Source organism: Vicugna pacos, chromosome 18 (assembly GCF_048564905.1).
Source record: "Vicugna pacos chromosome 18, VicPac4, whole genome shotgun sequence".
NCBI classification, from domain to species: domain Eukaryota; kingdom Metazoa; phylum Chordata; class Mammalia; order Artiodactyla; family Camelidae; genus Vicugna; species Vicugna pacos.
The window spans coordinates 22,608,367-22,629,102 of NC_133004.1; the positions used below are offsets into that span (position 1 = coordinate 22,608,367).

Consider the following 20,736-nt stretch of genomic DNA (forward strand, 5'->3'; position numbering starts at 1 on the left):
GGGGCAGCTTGCTTCCGCCGGGCCTCGCCACCAGCCCGCTAGTTCCGCTGGTCCGGGAGGGGCCACCAGACAGTCCGGCGCTGTGCCGATGAAGTCGTCGCTCCGCGCCCGTCCCTACTTTTCCCTCGACCGCGTGGAGCCGGGGCGCGAACCACCGCCAAGGTCACAGTTGTGTTACCAAGAAACGTTTTATTTTGCTTGCAGTAGCTTTTTGTTAATTGCACAAAATCATGTTTTGTTTTTGCCATTTAAACATCACACAATCCTATTCTGAAAGACAAATGTCCATTAAAAACAAAGCAAAAATAAAAATTCACAACCTTAATTGCCTAGAAGATTTGTCACTTAAAGGTTTAAAGGAAAAAAAAAGGGTAGTGGTGGAGAGCTTTCATACAAGCTTTTTCACAAGTGTCACATTTTCTCCTCAAAAGGGAAGGTTTTCAAAACAAGGGTGAAATAGCTTAAACAGAAATAGTCATAGAAAGGAACTTTACAGAATTGTCAACAATATTAAGACAACATTGACTACCCAGTTTCGTTACAGCATCTTCCCCCACCCCCACCCCCCATGTCCGGCTAGGACGAAAACAGGCTTTGTATTCAGACAGAAAAGAATCCAACATCCCAGTGAAATTAACAACTGTGCCAAAAACCACAGGCATCTCCCCCGCCCCCTCCCCCCATGTCTTCTGAGATCCCCTAACCTGGGTTCTGATCAGTGGAAAAGGGCCAAAGCTCTGAGGGGGAGGGGGCCCACACCAGCGTGGCCACCTCATTCTATTAACATTGTATATTCACTATAAATGCTGACCTTCTGCACAGTGTTAACTTTGGAAAATTCAACCCATGCAGAGGGTGAAAACACTGACATCCTTTAGGTGACTTCTCCTTGTTCTTATGCCACATTCCAAGCCCCTCTGGTCCCCCATCCAAGGAGAAATGCTAGGGTCTCGAGGATGTCTTAGGTCCACCTCTGAGGGTCAGTTAGCTCAGATTTGGTCAGGCCTAGCTCTCCTCTTCCCTCCCGACAGACCCTGGGGCCCTGGAAGCACCGAAGACCATGCTGCTGGCTGAAGTGAAGACACTCATTCCTGTTTCAAGAGCTGAGCCTAAGAAATGGTCATCGTTGGTCAGGCTGGGTCTGGGCCAAAGAAGGAACAGACAAAGAAATACTGTCTCCAAGGGAAGAAAAGGGGGAGAGTGGAGAATGGAGAAAGGTGGGCATGCAGGGGACTTGTGCAGGGGCAGGCTGGAGAAGATGGGACTGATGTGAGGGGACCTGGGTCAGAGTGGCTCTTCAGAGCCAGGTGAAGTGTCTGTAACGGAAACAGGAGGGAGCCCCACTCCCCCTCCCTCTTCACTCCTCACTTGTGGCCCTCAGGATCCCCTTTCCCAAGGGCTGGAATGCAAATCCAGATACAACAGCCTGGTGAGGAGTGAGCTCCCTACACCAAAGCGAGGAAGTCTGATCCCAGCCCAGGGCTCCACAGTGACGGTGACTTCTGGGACAGGTGCTGAACAGCAGCGAGTAGGTTCCTGTGAGGCTCACCTAGAGGCGGGCTGGCTGCTGCTCTCCCTGGAAAGCCAGAGCCCTGTCTTCGCTTGACTTTGCCAATCTTTTTTCAGCTCACAAAGGCATTTATGGAGAATTGGTTGCACACTGGTAGCTTAAACAGACAGTCCTCATCAGCTGGTCACCTGAGGTTGGAGGGCCCATGGAACCCTCTGTTTAGAGTCTGTGCTGGCTCATCTTGGCCCATAGCCTCTCTCTGTGTGGGATCCAGTGGGGCACGGTTGATAGAACCACAGCCTCTTCACTCCGAGGGAAGCAGTGGGAAAGCTTCCAGTTCTCACTGCTGATTCTAGTGCCTCAACTGGAAGGGGTCTGAGATAAGACAACTCGGAAGAAGGAAAAAAAAAGCCAGGCAGCAGTTTCTGGGCAGCTTCTATCCCGGGGTGTGGGGTGTGTGGGGTGCGTGGGGTGTGTGTGTGTGTGTGTGAACACACAGCCACCTAGTCCAGGGCCAGTGCCCAGCTCAAGAGCTTTCCCACAGGCCAATCCTGCTGACATCTGTCCCCTCTCCAGGACCTCCAGGGGAGGAGTGATGCCGTGTGCTGTGCTGATGGCAAGTCTCAAAGTCTGTATAAAAGGAGATGGAGACAGGCGGACTGGTCCAGAGGTAAGTTCCAGGACCCCAACCCCGTATGAGGAAGAGGAGGTCAGAGGGAAGACTAGGGGGTGGGGTGGGGTGGGGCTCAGGGCTTAGTGTATATAGGCTCGGTACACGGCAGACATGTCGTTGTCAGACTGGTCCAGTGCCTTGGCTCTTTTGTACACCTGGAAAAAAATGACATGGGCTCAGTCTAGTCACAGAGCTGACTCACAGACACAGATCTGCTTCCTGGAGGCAGTCCTAGATGTTGTTAGGTAGGTAGGTTCTGGAGCCCAGGCTGTCTGGCTGTGACTCCTGGATCCTCCACTAACTCGCCTGACTTTGGACAAAGTGCCTCTGCCAGCGCTTCTTGATTTTACAGGGAAGGTGTTACTGTGAGGATTAAATGGAGTGAGGGATGTAAACTGTTCAGAGGCAGGGATGTAAACTCAGCATTGTTAGTAGTGACAATCAATCATGTCTCTTCCTGCTGAAGACACTCCGAGGGCTTCCCATGTTATTCTCTGGGCTGCTTCCCTGCCCTTCTCTCAGCATGGCTGGCTCCTTCCCAATCATCTCCGAGGCCTTACCTGCCTCTCCCACCTAAAGCAGCAGCTGCACCACTTCACCCGGCCATCCCTTTCCTTTTACTTTGTTTTACTTTAATTCTAACCTTCTGCAATTCTTTTTTTTAAAATTTATTTTAAAATTTTTATTGGATTTTTTTTTTCAGGAGAAGGTAATTAGGTTTATTTATTTTAAATGGAAGTACTGGGGATCGAACCCAGGACCTCATGCATGCTAAGCATGTGCTCTACCACTGAGCTATACCCCCCCCTGCAATTTTTGTTTAAACATTTATGTGCTTACTTTGTGCCCCTTCCGTTTATGTAAGCTCCACAAGGAAGAGAAGGGGCTATACCCCATGTCCCCAGAGCCTAGAATTACAATTACAGCTACCCAGAAGTACTAGGTAAATATGAAAGAGTGTGAGAAGAATTAAAAAGCTGCATTTCTCTCTTTTTTTAAACATAGCTCAGTTGGAGCTACCATAATTGATGTCTACTACAGCTCAGGTGAAGCTGTCAACTCAGAATGAAGGCTAAGAAAAGACCTTTTTGGATTAAAAAAAACTCAGTCATTGTCAGTAGACCTGCATTCAAGAAATGCTAAAGCAGGTTCTTCCAGCTGAAAGGAAACAATACCAGACAGAAATTCAATTCTTCATAAAGTAATGAAAAGCACTGGAAATGGTAAATTAGAGAAATATAAAGTTTTTTCCCCCTTAATTTCTTTAAATTACATGTGGCGACTTAAAGCAAGACATTCCAACACTGGTGGGTTAAAACAAAAGCAAATGTAACACACAGGACATCTGTACCCTAAAACAGTGGTTCTCAACCTGGGGTTATTCTGCACCCGCCCCCGAAGGGCATTTGGTAATGCCTGGGGACATCTGCTATCAACTGAGGGGGGTGCAACCAGTATCTAGTGGGTAGAAGACAGGGATGCTGCTAAACATCCTGCAATGCACGTACGGCTCCCACGACAAAATGTCAAAGGTGCCCAGGGTGAGAAATTCTGCCTAAAAGGACAAGAGAGGGGTAAATGGATCTACATTTTATGTAAAGAGGTCCAATCTAGCATGTGAAGTTAAGGATGAATACAGCAATCCCTAGAGCAAAGATAAAAGAAAAACAACACATTGTTCAAAAACCAACAGATAAAATGAAATTCTAAAAAATATTCAAATATCCCAAAAGAAAGGAGGAACAGACAAATAAAAGCCAGAGAGGACAAATGGCAATCAAATGATAAAAAACGGTAGCTCCAAATCCAATCACATATCAATAGACTTCAAGACAAAGACTAATGTCAACAGACCAGTTAACCTTAAGATCCTGAGCTCCAAACAGTGGAGAGTCTAAACTCACACCAACCAAAGGGCCAGAAGGCGCCATGCTCCACAGAGAAATTAATAACCAAAATGTTTCCAAGCCAACGAATCCTGTAGAGTCAGGGCAGAGGCAAGTGGAAATCACCTCACAGACAAGCCCCAATTATAGACTGTCTACAACAGACACACTTTAAAAATATAGGCTGAAAGTAAATGGATTAAGAAAAGATGTACCACATGGAAACAGTAAGCATGAGAAGGCTATGAAAATCAGACAACAGATTTCAAAATAAAGATCAAGATGGACATTTCATACCAAGAAAAGGGCGAATTCATGAGGAAGACATAACACTAATAAATGGCTAAGAGTTTCAAAGACATTATGTGCAATGGACAGGATTAAAGGGCAAAACAGATAATCCCACAATCGTAGTTGGAGATTTTAACAGCCCTCTCTCATAATGGGAAGAATCAGAGACAAAGGTCAGTAAAGACAATCTGTAAAAACACTACCAACCATCTCGACCTAAGCGATGTGTGCGGAACACAGCACCCAACTGTAGGACACGCAGTCTTCTTAAGTGAACATGACACACCCACCAAGACAGACCATCTGCTGGACCACAAAACAAGTCTGAATCAATGCAGAGTTAAAAGCCATACATAATGTGTTTTGACCATGAGATATATTATAAATCAATTAACATTAGATGCCTAGGAGAACCCTTCAAGGTTTTTATTTATATTTGATACACTTTTAAGTAATCTACAGGGCAAAGAACTCACAGGGAAGTAAGCATGGCTCAGAAGGAAATGTACAACGTTAGAGAAGGTCTAAATCAATAACCTAAGGTTCCACCTTGAGAGACTAGGTGCAGAGCAAGAAAAGCCAAAGCAAGCAGAGGGAGGATACAAGCAAAACAAAGGGAGGACTGCCAGGACTTGCACCACAGCCTCCTGCAGTTACCTCATTGGCTGCAGCTGCCATAGGAGTCGGATGGTTAACGGCATCACCCAGCGCAATGGCTAAACGGAGATCCTTCTGAATGTATTTCAGGTAGAAATCAGGCTTAAAATTGCCTTGCAGGATATCTGAGGAGGGAAAGTCATTTATCAGAAGAAGTTAAAGAATCCTAAATAAGAAACTACCTACAGTACTGTCAGGGCGCAACACCTACCATTTCTTCCCCCTTGGACACCCAAGAGACAAGTTCTTGGCCTGTACTCTGCAATGCCATCTGCCATGTCCCTGGACCCTCTTTGACCAGGGGTCTGGACTGACTGGAGACCGTGCATGTGTCACATACAATGAGCCTCCCAAGAAGACACTGTTCTGTGACAGCTGCCTGTCCCAGTTTTCCAGCTCCAATCAAAAATAAAACACAAAGCAAGAGCCAAAGCCAACTTACTTTGGCACTTCTGGTCCAGGAAGATGCTGGCCAACTGTCCCTGATTGAGGATGTCCAAGAGCGTCTGCTGGGACTGGCCTGTCACTTGGGCCAGAGTGAGCCCCTCAGCGATGGTGGCCATGAAGCTTCCCTGGACCATGTTCACGATCAGCATCATCTTGGCTGCATTGCCAACCTCGCCTGCCCAGGGCAAAGCATCACGGTCACTTCCTAGGAATCCCGTGGAGAGGGACTTTCTGCCCACCCTCACTCCTGCTCGGACCCACCTCTACACCCAGGGGAGGCCCTGTTCACCTGCCCCTGACAGAACTGGCTCTGACCCTTCTGGCTCTTCCTCCTTCCAGGCACTGACTGTGCAAGTCAAAGGAAACCTTCCCATGGGGCCCCAGGCAGAGGCCGTCCAGGACTGACGCTGTCATCAGTGCAGTCTAGAGGGGATGTGGCCCACCCAGCCTCCAGGCCTGAAGTGGATCAACAGGTGGGCACGCATGTTACCTAGGAAGAAGGAGGTCTTCCCCATTGCCTGGAAGCAGCTGCTGCAGTCCTCATACAAGCCCCTGTCTCCGGCCGCTAAGATCACCAACATCCCATCATTAGATAGCTGCTGATTCCCTGAGACCGGGGCTTCCAGAAAGCGGCCCCCCCTGGATACAATCACCTAGAAAGGAAAGTCACAGCTTCTGGAGCCCTTGCCTCTCACAAGAGTCTTGGGCAGGGAGCAAGGAGCATACTGGGGTGGGTGCAGCTGGCTGTCCACACCAAGACCTAAAAGCTGCCACTTGTGCCAAGGTGCTGGACTAACACTGTGAGGGGGTCAGCAGACTGTCCTCCAAAGGACACCTGCATCACATGCAGTAAACAGAGAGAAGCTGGAGTCCTCGCAGGCTCCCATTTACGTGGAGTTTCTTACAAAGACCCAAGATCATACCCAAACATGACCATGCCAATGGCTTGGCTGACCACACCTCCTACAAACACTACCCTTCTTCAACTTCAGCCACCCTCAGAACACACATGGGCCACAAGTCACTGCCCCTTCACCTGGGCCCAGCAGCTCAGGAGGGCGGAATACTCTGCTACTGTCAACTGCAGAAAGGTGCTGAACCCCAAAGAGCCCTGCTGGCAGCTACAGGGACCCAACGCCTGTCCCAGCCAGGAAACATCTCTCCTTTTATAGCCACTCAGACTAGCTGTAGCTTTGAAGGTAAAAAGTGAGGACAGGTTAGTCCCAAGGCTACTGGGCTCTCCTCTCTTCTCTGGCTTTGGCTCTGGAGTAACCAAATTGCCCACACTTAAGTGTGGTCAACCTGGGTCCTGAGCTCCAACTGAAAGGAAGCTGGAGGGCCAGCCTGAACGAGGCTGCTACCTGGGCGAGCTCGGTGACTGTGTCAGCATCCACTGTCGACATATCCACGTAGCACTTCCCAGGGCGGATCCCCTGCAGCACACCACTGGGCCCCAGCACCAGCTGTGGGGACACAAGGGAGAAGCAATAGCCCAGGCTCCCAGCCAGAAACCCAGGAGCCCCTTAGACCTCAGGTCAGTGTCCTGTTAATTTTTTTTAACTCATTTCTCAAACAGAAGCTAAATACTAAGGCTGAAAAGGGAAGAACGTGTAAATAAGCAAGGGAAAGAGGAGTATTTATGGTATGTTCCCATTTATCTTCATTAAAAATCTCCCATTTAAAAGATGGGACCTCAGTATTTATTCTTTTTGCTTCTTTGGATTGACTTGGATTAGTCTAGACATGAGTTTAACAAGATGACTACTGCATTTGAGCTTCTAAACATACAAATACAGCGATAGCTAAACATAGGAACTTGGCACATGGACCAAAGGCACACTCAGCCCCACAACTTCCAGCTCAACAAGAATACATGGGCCAGTCAGGAACCATCTCAGAATAGACCTCAGGGACCCTAGTCAATTTCATCCTTTGTTCTGAATTAGGACACCTGCATTCGGTTTATGCAAATACCCTTCACAATGGGGGATGGTCCCCAAATGGGAAATTCAACCCCCCTACATGCAGACACTCACTCAGTTAGCAGGGGAGAAGGGGAGGAGGCCAGCCAGCTTTTCTGGCCACAACCTGAGATGCTGAGGGGAGGGAGGGGATCCTTACGTCCTTGGCTGCCTTTGGATCCGACACACAGGCAAAGGTGATGTCACAAGTTGAAACGACTTCAGCGGGGGTTCTTCCTAGGCGGGCCCCCTCCTGGATGAACAAATCACACTGCAAAAGTCACAGATCCTAACGTGAGCCGCAGGCAGGGCACAACACACACACCAGCCAGGCCAGAGATGCGGTGCCCAGTCCTCCTGGTTGGTCTTCCAAAGCAGGAGGTTGAGGCTGGGAGCTGGGGAAATCAGCAGGCAGTATGACTGTGAGGAAAGTGGACGGGGGCCCCTTAAGGACAATCTTGTGTTTTTGCATACTTGATGCCTAGGACAATGTTCAAGGCTCTACTTCACAGTTAAGCACAAAACAAGTGTCTGCTGAAGGCTTCCTGAAGGAAGAACAGAATGTGGATAGTACTTGTCCTTAGCCCTGTGGCTGTCTTGGCTGTGGCAAAACCCTCCCAGCACCCTGTGTGCTGGGGAGGCAGGGCTGGGCCTGAGAAGCTGCCATCCCTTACCGAAATGTTTCCAGGGGGTCTAACGGCACTAACTTTTCTTTTCTGAAAACTAAAATCACCTAGAACATCCCATAACAAAACACATTATTAATATTTTGGTGTATGTCCTTTTTCTAAAGGCATTTAAAGAAAGTATTTAAAATAATTTGGACCTATTCTTTTGTATCAATTTTTAATATTTTATATGACTTACATTGATTAATATTGTAGTCTTTAATAATTATTATTTATAATGGATGGCTGCAGAATATTCCATCAAGAGATATACCTGAATTTACCTAATGGCTCCCCTGTAGTTCATTATCTGGCCCGCTTTTAGTCATAAATGACCCCAACAAGTATCTTTATGTACAATACTTCTCTATGTTTTGAATTTAGGTCTCTGTAAGTAGAACAAAACAGGTTCCAAAAAATGATTTAAAAAAATGTAGACAGAAAGCTTTCCAATGGGATTGTGTCAATTACAATGATCACTGGCAAGGTCTCAAATCACCAGCACTGGGCACCTCATTTAAAAATAAGTACCCAAAAATACATTAAAATTTTGTTCTACTTGATTTAGCCACTCAATAATTGCAAACTTGCTTACTATATTTTGATTACTCCTGATTACTGAACCTCTTTAATTCCTTTATTTATGAACTGTTTCCTCTTTGTGAGCTATTTTTAAATCTTAGTGTTATTAAACTATGTGTTTAATAAGAAAATTCACTCCTGGGTTATATATCTGAAGAACACAAAAAGACTAAATTGAAAAGATATACGCAGACCAAATGTTCATAGCAGCATTACAAAAGCCAAAATATGGAGGTGATCTAAGTGTCTATCAATAGACGAATGGTTAAAGAAAGAGATGGTGTTCACACACACACATACACACACAATGCAGTATTAGCCACAAAAAAGGATGAAATTCTGTCATTTGCAACAACATGGATGGACTCAAGAGGGTTTTATTATGCTTAGTGAAGTAAGTCAGAGAAAGACTAATACTCTATGCTATCACTTATATGTGGAATCTAAAAAATAAACAAATGAATATGCCAAAACAGAAACAGACTCACAGAACAAATTAGCAGTTATCAGTGAGAAGGGGGGCGGGCAAGATACGAGTAGGGGATTAAGAGGTACAAACTACTATTATAAACTAAATCAGCTACAAAGATATATTGTATAGCACAGTCATTCTTTTATAGTAAGTTTAAATGGAGTATAACCAATAAAAATATTGAATCGTTATGCTGTACACCTGAAACTAATGTACTATTGTAAATTGATACTTCAATAAAAAACAAAAACAAACAAAAAACTAGAAAAATACACAAAAATTGTGTTAGGGTAGTGAGATTTCAATTTTAAAAATACAAAAAATTTTAAATTCTAAAAAAATAAAAAACTAGTTGACGTACCTTTCAATTTTATTTTTTTGTTTATTTTTTGTTGTGGGGAGTATTATTAAAAACTATTCATTCTTTTCTTCAGTGACTTTGATTGGTTTTAGGCTAAGATCTATGTTAATATTTAATTTTGTTTTCTTCTGGTTTTTCGTTTTGAAAAAGAAAAAAAGAAGGTAAAGCAGTAGAGCTATCTGACTCCAAAATCCCAAGTTTGTAATTGCTTCGCTCTACTGCCTTCCAGTCAATTAATGCAGAAAGAATGGCAATATTTATTACAATTAGGCTTTTCAATCAAGAACACAGAATAACCAGGGGCATGTCTACCAATGGGAAATGTACTTATAATGCAAACCCTTGGATCCTCCTGGTATTTTGCAACTGTGCATGCCTACACGTCCTGGTTACTCTGGCCCCAAATCACAAAATATCCTGCTCCAAGATCTCACTCCTGACCAAGGTCCCTGCAGTGCCTACCCAATGCCCAGCACCTGAAGCCCCTTCCCCCAGGCTCTCTCAGCTCTCCAACCAGCTCCTTATTCTTGAAAAGGACTGTTTCGGCAAAGTGAATTTCTTACTTCGTTCAGAACATTTTTGTTAATTCAAACCCACCAGCTCTGCTACCTCCCATAAGCAGTTACACCTCATTTCGGCTGTCACCTCCCTGCACACACGGGACGCTCACCCTGTCATTCACAAATACATGCTCAGCCACACCTTGTTCCTCAAGAGGCTGGTCTTTTCTTGGTCTCTTTCTTTGTTCCTGGCAAGTTCAGTTCTTTAGCTTCTGGTACTCAGACTATAGTTCTTCACCTTTTCTTGCATGAGAACTTAATGGGAGCCATGGCCTCTCTCCATTACAAAGATTTGAACATTTGCAGACTTGGAATTCCATTTCAGGGCATCCATAGACCCCTTGAAGCCATGGATCGCCTTAGGTTAAGAATTTCTAAACCTGTCCTGTCCAATATGGTAGCCACTAGCCACAGGGGACTGTTTAAATTGAAATGAAATAAAACTTAAAATTCAATTCTTTAGTTTACTAGTCATGAATCAAGTGTTCAAGAGCCACACGTGGCTAGTGGGTACCACACAAGGCCAGTGCAAGGTAAAGAACATCTCCATCACTGCAGGACGCGCGACTGCACAGTGCTGCCGACACGAAGCAAATGACAGAACACGGCACAGCCGTTAACAAGGACAAAGCAGACCTATTGATATATACTCCCTATCAATGAATTCACAACACACACACACACACACACACACACACACACTTGCATGTGCAAGGAGAAACCTAACAGGTTTTCTTTTCCATTACATATCTCAGGCAACAGCAGAGAGGAGGAAACTTCCATTTTATTCTGTATCTCTGGGGTTTTTAAATGTTTAAAACATCCTTTACTGGTTTATCTACATCCCTACCTGCCTGAGCTAAGAGCTTGGCTTCTACTCTCTGGAGCAGAATGCTGATCAGAGACAACAGGGAGATTCCTGTCCTCAGTTACCCCAACCCCAAGGGTCAAGGCTCCAGCCGCCCCACCCGACGAGCACTGCCCTGAATGCTTACTTTCTCGGCAGTCCGGTTCCAGACAGTCACTGTGTGACCCATTTTTAGCAAGTTGGAGACGATGCCACTTCCCATGAGGCCAAGACCCAAAAATCCTATCCTGAAAAAGAGAGACTGATCAGTTCAAAGTGGCGGGGACAGGCTAAGAGCCTGAGTGACACACAGGCTCCGCTTCCTCATAAACCCAGGGTCTGGGATCTCACCGCAGACCACCAGGAACCCCACTCCATGGTATGCGGACCTCACGACTGCAGAGCCAGTGGTAACGCAGGGTGCGGCTTCTCGTTATTCCACCACCGTTTACCAGTGTTACATTATCTTCAGCTGCTGCAGTGGTTCCCGATCAGCCACCTTGAGCGCTAGGCCTTCAGATGCCCATTTAAAGGACTTCGAGATCCAAGACAAGAAATGGGAGCAGTGTACGGAGCCAGACACCCTCCTCCACCGCAGGAGCCAGGATCCCAGCACTCACCTCCCCTTCCTGCCTCCACATCCCACACCACCTTTGCACCCTTCCTGCTGTCAGCAGGGGTGGGTCTTGCTCCTCATCTTCAAACCAGACTGAGCTCTGAAACCAATCTTTCCCTGTTCTCACTGCAGGCCTGTTATGATCCTTGTGACCAATGCTCTTGGGTGGACAGTACATCTGCTTACCTCCACCTCCTACAGCTTGCCCCTTCCTGTAGCCTCCAGAACCTGGGAGCTATGAGCTGCTTCTGCTATTTCTACACGCTTCTATAGATGAGTTTATCTTGCCCAAGCCTTTCTTGGCTTTTGCACTTCTTCATCTCTCCTTGCAGGTGACATGGCTAAACAATGCCTCTTTCTTCATTTATTACATCGTGTCCTTACTCATCATGTTCTTGGGTTTCTCTCAGCAACAATATCCTCCGCAGCTGCTCCACTCTGACCTGTGTTATTCCTTCAGTATTTTCAGTCTCCCGGGAGTCACATCCCCAGCCACCTTTGCAAACTGGCTCGTGCATTCGGAGGCTCCCTTAATCCCTGTTGTAATACGCACTCTCACTTTCTGTCCCAGCCGGCTCTAGGTCGTCTGAATCAAATGTTGAAAATGGAACCTACCACTTTCCCCACCAAATGGCACCCTTGGCCATTAAGTTTTAAGCCAAAGCTTAAAAATAAGCAGGTTCATTCATCGTTACCTGGGTAGTGCAAGTTTTCCCTGTGATTCTAAATCATGACAAACCAATTCTCTTCCCTTTTCTTGGTGTTCCAGGAGCCGAGCAGACCCGGGGATGAAGCTGATGCATTTTTAACATGGCAGCTGACAGCGCCTCGTGGTATCCTTGAGGCAAGATGGACAACGTGGACCAGGTGGACTGGGTACAGTGCCGCTGGTTTGCTTCACAGTTGACGTCTCACTTATGTTAAAACAGGGTTTGACTAATGGGCGACAAAACCTGGGAGAAAGCACTGGGACTCTGTCCTCACCCCAGAGCTGAACTTCTTTTTTTTAAACCAACACAATCCTCATTAATTTAACGAGCGACACCCATCCTCTTTTTTTAAATTTTATTTGTTACTAAAAAAAATTGTTTTGGCAGGGGGAGGAGATAATTAAGTTTTTATTTATTTATTTTTAATGGAGGTACTGGGGACTGAACCCAGGACCTTGTGCATGCTGGGCACACGCTCTACCACTGAGCTATACCCTCCCCCTACCTCTCTTTTATTAGCACATACATGCCTTTATCTTCCTCACTCTACAAAGGAAGTTCACTAAATATAACTGGTAGAACCAGTGATTTCAACAGCACAAAAAATTATGTATAAAGTAAAAGACACACTGTTTTTAGCCTGAGAAATAACTGTACAGAAGACACAGATGGGAAATTCAGACTTAGCTATGCTGCTCAGGAGAATGCTCCTTCTTTAAGAACCCTTTCCATCAACATGACTGTGCAACACAACTGGCTGTCAGAGGCAAGGCAAAGGCGAGTGCGGAGGCAAGCTAAGGCCTGGGGACCACAGGCGAGGCTCCCCCACCTGCTTGGGTGGGGCAGATGGCAGCAGGCAGGTACACAGGAAGGCCCAGGAGGCCACAGCAAGGAGAAGAGGGGAAGGCAGGACAATTGGCTTTCTTCATCTCTTACCCGCACCTGTCCCCACCAGGGCCAAGGTCAGGGTTTTCATCATAGTTCTACAAACCAGTGGTTCTTAAAGTGTGGTCTCCTGACTAGCAGCAACAGCGTATCTGGGAATTTGTTCGCCCCAGACCTACTGACCAAGAAACCCTGTGAGTGGAGTCCAGCAACTGGTGCTTTAGGAGGAAACTTCCAGGCGATTCTGCGGCACAGCAAAGCCTGAGAACCACTGACTCAAGTGTCTCCTGCTTAAAGACTCAACAGTGAGCATGAAGCCAACTATACCATACATTTACAGGGCAGCTCCTGTCTCCTGCAAGTCAAATTACTCCCAGGCAAATCACTAAGAATTACAACTATCCCCCCCTCTTTTCACTCAGTCCCAGCAATGGCTGGGACATACTCTTAGCAAGCCCCTGAGGTCACCCCACCCCGCTTAGCCCCAGCAGAACCAGAGCTACAGAAGCCTTTTCATCAAAGGTCCTACTTTTTGTCTGTGGGTGTGATGCTGCCATTCACGGCTGTGCTGTCTGCTGCCTGGATGGAGGTGGACCCAGTCTCCTAGGGAGAGCAAGCACAAGTCGTCAGGTCAGCCTGCCCGTGTGAGGCCCCAGTGAAAATAAAAATGGGAAGGTAAGGAACCTACATACCTCTTCACATATTTTCAACTTCTTTGTGATTGCCTGGTAACAGACAGCTGGCTATTAAAGAGGGATGGAAAAAACCACTTACTAAACTGACCATTTAATCAGCCTTCATTACAATCTCCCTATTAAGGTTAGGCCTAACGTGGATGTTAACATCAAAAACTTATTTGGTGTCCAATTATACTCAACTCCAAGTGACACATTAGAAGGTAACATGCATCACCTTATTCAGTTCTCATGCAGCTCTGCAAGGTTCTTCAAGTCTTGAGTCTGGAATTACAGAGCTGGTCAGCATAACCGGGCTTGGAGCCCAGATCTGTCCAACTCCAGAGTCACAGATTATCAGAAGATTCTACCAGGGCTCAGCCTCACCCACGGCCTGGCAGACACCTCTCCAGGGCTCATGGGAACTGCCTCCACCAGGCAGCATTGACTGCCTCGTGGATGGCCCACAGCTCTTGAGGTTTGGTTTCTGTCCTAAAAATCTCAAGGCAACCACAAATGTCTCAATCACACAGCCACTGAGTTTTAAGTTTTTTGGGGTTCGTTTTTAATCTTAACAATGGCTGATTCACGAGTGGTCCTCTATGTGACTTGCTCTGGGCAGCCGTACAGGTGGAGTCTAACTTTTCAGACTAGAAGGGTGAGGTTTGAACAGAGCAGCACCCTGCACTCAGGTCAACCCCTGACCAAGGATCAAGAACCTCAAAGAACAACTCACCTTCTCGGTTTGGCTGAGCAGGAAGTGATGGAAATGAGGGTCTGCATCTTTTACAGGCTGAAATCAGAAAAATGCTTAAATAAACAAGTTATCTTCCACCAAAGGTTATTTCCTTCGACCTGACAACTGGCCTCTCCTCTGGCTGAAATACCCTCTGGGAGCTGGGCTCATTCTTCAAACTGCCTGGAAACTCGTCTCCTATTGTTGGTCTAAGCCTTTTATATACAATGCCCAGTCCAACTAGAGGAAAACTAGCTTCAAGTGGAAAAGAATGGATGTTTATGCCAGGTTGGTATATAAATTACTCCTAAATACTGTGTAAAAATATTTTAAAAGCCTACTAGTATTTTTGAAATTCAGCATTCACCAGTTCCTTCAGATGACCCAGTAGATCAAGCCAAATTCTCAGGACTCTTCCCCACTCTCGGGTTTTTGGCCCACTTGTGCTTGGTGTTAGACCCTTGAGTGTCTAGACTTACTGAGGATTGATACTGACAGAGATGAGGTGGGAATGACTGCAGGACCTTCAAGGGCTTTTCATAAGCGTGCCTAGCACAGGGGAACAGCGTATCCACACCAAGGATAGAACAGTGTGCAGCCACCACCAAAGCTGAATACACAGTGAAAAGGTGTTTATAAAGTATCAAGTGAAAAAAATTTGCAGAATGATCCCACTCTTGTGAAAACCAACACTATTTCCAATAGTAAAAACTGCACGAGTGTGTTTATATAAATGATGGTTAAGTGGGTGCGCTGAAGGGTCTGGGGTGAATTGTATCAAACTTAACGGTGAGTTACCCCGAGGGTGGGATCTGTGCTTTTTACTCCATACACAAGAAAAGGGAGAAAAGGGAAAGCACACAGTCAGGCCAGGAAACCAGCTCCGAGGCAGGCTTGTCCTGGCCCACAGGAGAGCTCATTACCTCACTCACGGTTGGCTGCCATTTAAATGCGGCCATGGGTCCAGCCATCATCCCCTTCACGGTACTAGACTCGGGGATGGTGAGATCCTACAGAGAAAAAGGCAGATCGTCAACACGCTGTGGCACCTCAGCGGCAGATGTCTTCCTGCCTCAATTGGGGAGCACCTCCTCACCGTTTTGCTTCCTTTGGTCACACTCCACCCCAAACTAGCCCTAGCCAGCTCCATGGTCTCCCAGGCACAGCCCTGATACTGTCCATCGGGAGAAACAGGGCAAGTCTTAATCAGCAGAGTGAGCCTTGCTCTTCTCTGATCCTGAAACAACAAATGTGTTCTTGTGCCAAATTTCACAAGGATGGAGGTAACCAGAAAGCCCAACTGTGGTCTGTAGTGTGATCAGCAGGTCACAGAGAAAGTTCCTTTTGGCAAATAATGAACATTAAGAAACCAGTACTGGCTTCAAAAGGAATCCACGGTTGTCTCGAGAAAAAAAAGCTAAGAAAGCCACATGGTACAAGAAGAAGAACTGCCCAACATTTTATAGCTGTGAAGTGACAAAACCAGACTTAGAACCTGGGGTGGTCGGGAGCCAAGAGCCCAATGTCTCCCCAGAAAGAAGGAAGGAACTGTTTGGGCAGGAGAGTCAAGAGCTCAGTGGGGCATGTTGAGATCTCCAACAGACAGCCAAGTATTAGTGTCAGGAGAGCCACGGAGGCTGGAAGACAGCAAATGGGGAGAGGGCCACGAGGCCAAATCTGCGGCAGAAGGGCAGATTTGGAGCTTTCTCTCTAGACACCTGGCCCATGTAGAGATGTTCAGAAATACGAAGAGGCCTAGAGAGTACTGCCCCAGAGTAGTTTCTGGCAGGATGGACATGCTCTGTGTCTGTTCTGATGCAGTGGCCACTAGTCACAAGTCACTACGGAGCACCTGCTGTGTGGCCAGTATGAATGAGAAGCCAGATTTTAAATCAGATTTAATGTAAGGTAATTTAAATGTAAATGGTCACCACTCTAGTGACTAAGGCCACAACAACAAAATGAGAGTAAGGGGAGAAGACAGCTCTCCATCCAGCACTAACCACAGGCCTTGACTCCTGAGTCCTTGCTCTCTGCACAAATCTGGATTTTAGGAGAGCCACGGAAGTTCCGCCCAGGTGATCGATGTCCAGAGTGGCACTGCTCCCACACAGAGTCTAGACACAAACTCAGCCTTTGCCTTCCCGCATGTAATCAACACCCTTGCCGTCAAGGTCAGCCTTGTCTGGTAATCCTCACGGGACAGGGGATTACGGCCCAGAATGGCAATCACCTAGGACTCTGTCCAGTTATCAACCAGGCTACTGCACTCTGCTTCAGAGAGGAGCTCACCAGCCAGATGACAATTACCACAGCAACACACACACTCTTTACGAGAAGAGTCTCTAACGGTAAGCCCGGCAGTGGCCCCTGGGGGCGCACTGAAACCACGACACTCACTGCACAACGGGCTCCTGCCAAAAACAATAAATGCTCAACATTCGTCCAACGTGTACTGTCGCAGGCACTGTCTTACGTGCTTTGCTTGTGTTACTCATGTGCTTGTGTTACTCATTTAATTCTTAGAACAACCTAAGAGGCAATGATCAGACAAGGAAACTAAGTCAAAGGTAGCTGGCCAAGGTCACACAGCAGTATTAAGTCATGGGTTCATGACTCAAAACTCAAGGCTCTCCCCCTAACCTCTCCTTTATACTTCCCTTTATCCAGAAAGAAGTGGTTTCTCTCCAGGGCAAGCACAGGAGTTGGTGAGATCCATAGTTTAAGATACCAGACAATACACACTGGGAAAACAGTATAAAACCTGACAGCCTAGATTCCTGTGAGTCCCCAGGAAATCAATTCAATCAAATCGAATCAGATCAAATCCCCTGAAAAGCTTTCCTGCACTGCACCGGGCAGTTTCTAAACTTTCTTGCCCTTTGGCTGGAGGTTTCCTGCGCTCACAGGGACCGGGCTGTCCCCACCACTACGTTTGCTCTCGTCTGCACCCTGTCTTAGGTCATCTAACGGCGAGAAGGACCTTCTCTAACGCAGCGGTTGCACAGTGGCAGCTGACAGGCTGAATCTAGTCCAGAGAGGTGATCCTTTGGACCTAAAAGTGTTTTAAATATTTGAATTAGTGTCTAACATTTAAAATTAAACCACTTCACTTAAAAAATCTGTATTTCCAGCTTCTCTTGAGAAAAACCAGACGATTTCGCAAAAGTTGGCTGGAATCCCGAGGGAGGAGCACGGCCTCCCCAGACGTCCAGTCGCTGCCTCCCCTAATGCTCTCACCTCAACCTCCGGCTTGAGCACTCTCTTCCCTCACCTGCCTGATCTTGCTGGTGTCTGAACTTGCAAGTCCTGATCTGATGCCTAGCGTTTCATCATGGCCTCATCACCCAACTGTCTGTGCCAGCCATCTGGCTTCTAACGCTCTGATCCTCCTCTAACAACCTTCCCCCGTGTTTTGACAGACTAACCCTTCCATCTCAAATTTTCTTCCCTTGGCTTCTAAGACACAAATCTTTTCAGGAAGAGGGTGAGAGGTATGTTGTTCCTGCTTTACTTTACTTTCCTGGCTCTGCCCAACCCTGAGCTATGGCATTCTCTCTGCAAAGCCACCTCCTGCCCTTTACTCTTCTCTCTTCTTGCTTTCCTGAAAGACAAAGCTCATCGGGTCTCATGGATCCAACATCCTCTCCATTTCCATCCCAATGTTACTGGAGGTCTCCCTGGCAGTCTAGACATCACTCCAAATGCATCACACTCGAAACAGAACTGGTCCTCTCATCCTGTAAGCCAGCTCCTCTCCTTACGCATCTGTGCGGAAGAAAGGTAGCACCATTTCCCCAGGGACAAACTTCTCATTCATCTCCCGTATGTAACCAGTTACCAAATCTTATAAACTCTTCCTCTGAAGTGCCTCTCACACGGTTTCTTTAAATTTCTGCTACCACCCGCCAAGGACAGCTCCTTATGAATGCTCACTGAGGTTACCCTCCTCATTGGCTCTAAGCCTCTCTTCTCTGCCCTCCATGATTCCAAACACACAGCTTGGCACACACACTGCCACCTCCACATCCAGCTCAAATCCCTGCATGGCCCCCTATCAACTCCATGATGGTATAACACTGCTTAAATAGACCTCAAGGCTCTTCACCATCTAGTGACAACCTACTTTTCTCTGCCCGCTCTCCCTCCTGTCCTCTCCCAGGATGAGACTGCGCACACCAACGTTAAGCCCACGTGGGCTGTGCCCTTTGTCTGTGGAATGCCTTCCCTCCTTCCTTGCTCAGTGCCGGCCCTTGCAATGCTGGCTCACGTGGACCCTTCTGCCCTGACCATCTGGCCGAATGCCCGAGCCTCGCGTTCCTGCTTCACGCCCATGTGTCCAGGCCATACCCCTCCCCCGGTCTGCAGAATTCTCTAGGGCAGCGCTCAGCACAGGCCTTGAATCTACTCAGTGAGCTGAGGTGTATCGCAGAGCTCAGCTCTGCCGTATACAAAGGAAAGTCACTAGTCCCAGAAGCTACAGAGATAAAACAAACCTTCTCATCCTTTGGGGGCCGACCCCGCTTCCGGGGACTTTGCTCCTGGGCTCTTTTTAGAGGGGACTTGGAGCCTCTCTCTGAGGAGCCTGAAGACACCCGCTTCTTTCCTTCTCCCACGTTCTTCTTCACCTTCCCTTCAGACAGGCTAAGCTTGCGCTTCTCATCACCTGAGCTCGGCCTACTTCTCTCCTCACTGGAATTACGCCGATTCTTGTCATCAGCAGAATTGTGGGAAGATGTCTGAAAGTTTAACAATAATAATGATAACCACCACAACAGCTGCCACCGTGACTACCGCTATTTACAGGAGCCACGCCCTGTGAGAAGTGCTTTACGTGCATTATCCACACGACAACCCTAGGAAGTAGGCGCTGCTGTCACCTCACTTACATTTGGGGAAGCGGATTTAAAAAAAAAGAAAAAAATCAAATCACTCGCCCACAGTCCCAAAGCTGGATTTACACCCAGGCGGTGGGTCTGTCCCAGAGCCTGTGCTCCTGATCTCCATGCTGTAAAAGGGAGAGGGCCTGTGCCGTACTCAAAAGCTAAGATACTTCTCCTGGGTCCAAGCGACTTTCCTAAGAGCAACAATTTATTCCATAAAGGTCAGCCACATGCATGGAGTTTCAAGTTGATTAGCAAAACGCTGATATCTTAGAACTGAAGTAGCTCTCTCTCCACTGGCACGTGGTAAGAATAGTTTCTGGTTCGGGCGACATTTAATCCATTAGTTACTATGCAAAAATAACCGGGCTGGAGTCGGCATGAGGTGAGAACCACGGGGTCTCTTACCTGGTCTTTCCCTTTGGCTCTTCTGAGGAACTCTTCTACGGCGTCCACAGCTTGCTGGAATCGCTTCCCCTTGTTAATCTTTATCATTTCCTCCTTATGCGCATGATACGGCTTTAGCTGTTCCACTTTGATCCAGGCACTGGCAGAAAACACACAGAGAGAGGATATGTCCACACTGCCTGCGCCAAAAAGTATCAAAGACCTCACCCCCGCAGAATGCAAACACCCATTTGGCTTCACTGAACTTTGAAACAGGCCTCCCATTTTTCTCAAAACATGCTACTGACCACCCTAAACTCTTGAACCTAAAGTATGTTTTCCTGAAACAAGTCAAGACAACCACCACCAAAACCAGCAACGTCCCAATGAGATCACTGCGTTGCAGGTTATTTCCGCTCTCATCCACCAGCCTCCCACGCTGGGCCACACGCCCCCTTCCACTTGCTCAGGGCAGAGGGAACCTGCAGGTGCGCTCCCACTCTCACCACACAGCACACCTGCCCCATGTGGATCCCCGGGGATCGGTCAGGGCACCTGGAAGCACAGCAACCACAGCAGCATCGCTGCCCGCCTGCAGCCCGAGCCTGACTGACACCCTGTCCATCACTAAGAGTCTGCGATGCTACCAGGGCTGAGGGCAGCAACACTGTAAATCCTGCTGCTCTTAACAGACATCTGCGGCCTCGGAGCCTACATTTGTTCATAAATGACTGTATCCATGGCTACTGAACCACACAGTACATGTGACACGTGGTTTGGAACAAGGGCAGCAGCCACTAAAGGAGGTTTTTAAAAATAAGCTTCTGCTTGTGATTGAAGATAGAGGAACACACTCTTCCAATTTTTAATTCTGACCATCAATGCATAACACACGAAACTTTAAAAAAAAGCCATCAGCTGTCAATTCTG

The 20,736-nt window shown here is 47.1% G+C and overlaps 1 protein-coding gene and 1 non-coding gene across 7 annotated transcripts in view; both read right to left on the bottom strand.

The window, feature by feature from the left end:
- Window positions 1-169: 169 nt before the first annotated feature.
- The window catches only part of GLYR1 (glyoxylate reductase 1 homolog), a 30,327-nt gene continuing 9,760 nt past the window's right edge, over window positions 170-20,736 (bottom strand). Inside the window, exons 4-16 of one of the 6 annotated variants that reach the window (XM_015239329.3) lie at window positions 19,828-19,966; window positions 19,033-19,275; window positions 15,460-15,546; window positions 14,537-14,593; window positions 13,819-13,869; window positions 13,656-13,729; window positions 11,064-11,163; window positions 7,586-7,678; window positions 6,826-6,927; window positions 5,955-6,117; window positions 5,460-5,639; window positions 5,018-5,142; window positions 170-2,338 (exon numbers count right to left, since the gene is read on the bottom strand). In XM_015239329.3, coding sequence (XP_015094815.1) covers window positions 2,264-2,338; window positions 5,018-5,142; window positions 5,460-5,639; window positions 5,955-6,117; window positions 6,826-6,927; window positions 7,586-7,678; window positions 11,064-11,163; window positions 13,656-13,729; window positions 13,819-13,869; window positions 14,537-14,593; window positions 15,460-15,546; window positions 19,033-19,275; window positions 19,828-19,966 — 1,489 coding nt within the window. In that variant the 3' untranslated portion in view covers window positions 170-2,263. Of the gene's footprint in view, window positions 2,339-5,017; window positions 5,143-5,459; window positions 5,640-5,954; window positions 6,118-6,825; window positions 6,928-7,583; window positions 7,697-11,063; window positions 11,164-13,655; window positions 13,730-13,818; window positions 13,870-14,536; window positions 14,594-15,459; window positions 15,547-19,032; window positions 19,276-19,827; window positions 19,967-20,736 lie in introns of all 6 variants that reach the window. The other 5 variants (XM_072942651.1, XM_006204337.4, XM_072942650.1 and 2 more) reach the window with 5 other exon arrangements.
- On the bottom strand, window positions 2,917-2,988 carry TRNAA-AGC (transfer RNA alanine (anticodon AGC)). Its single transcript has one exon. It is a non-coding gene; the product is annotated as a tRNA-Ala (tRNA).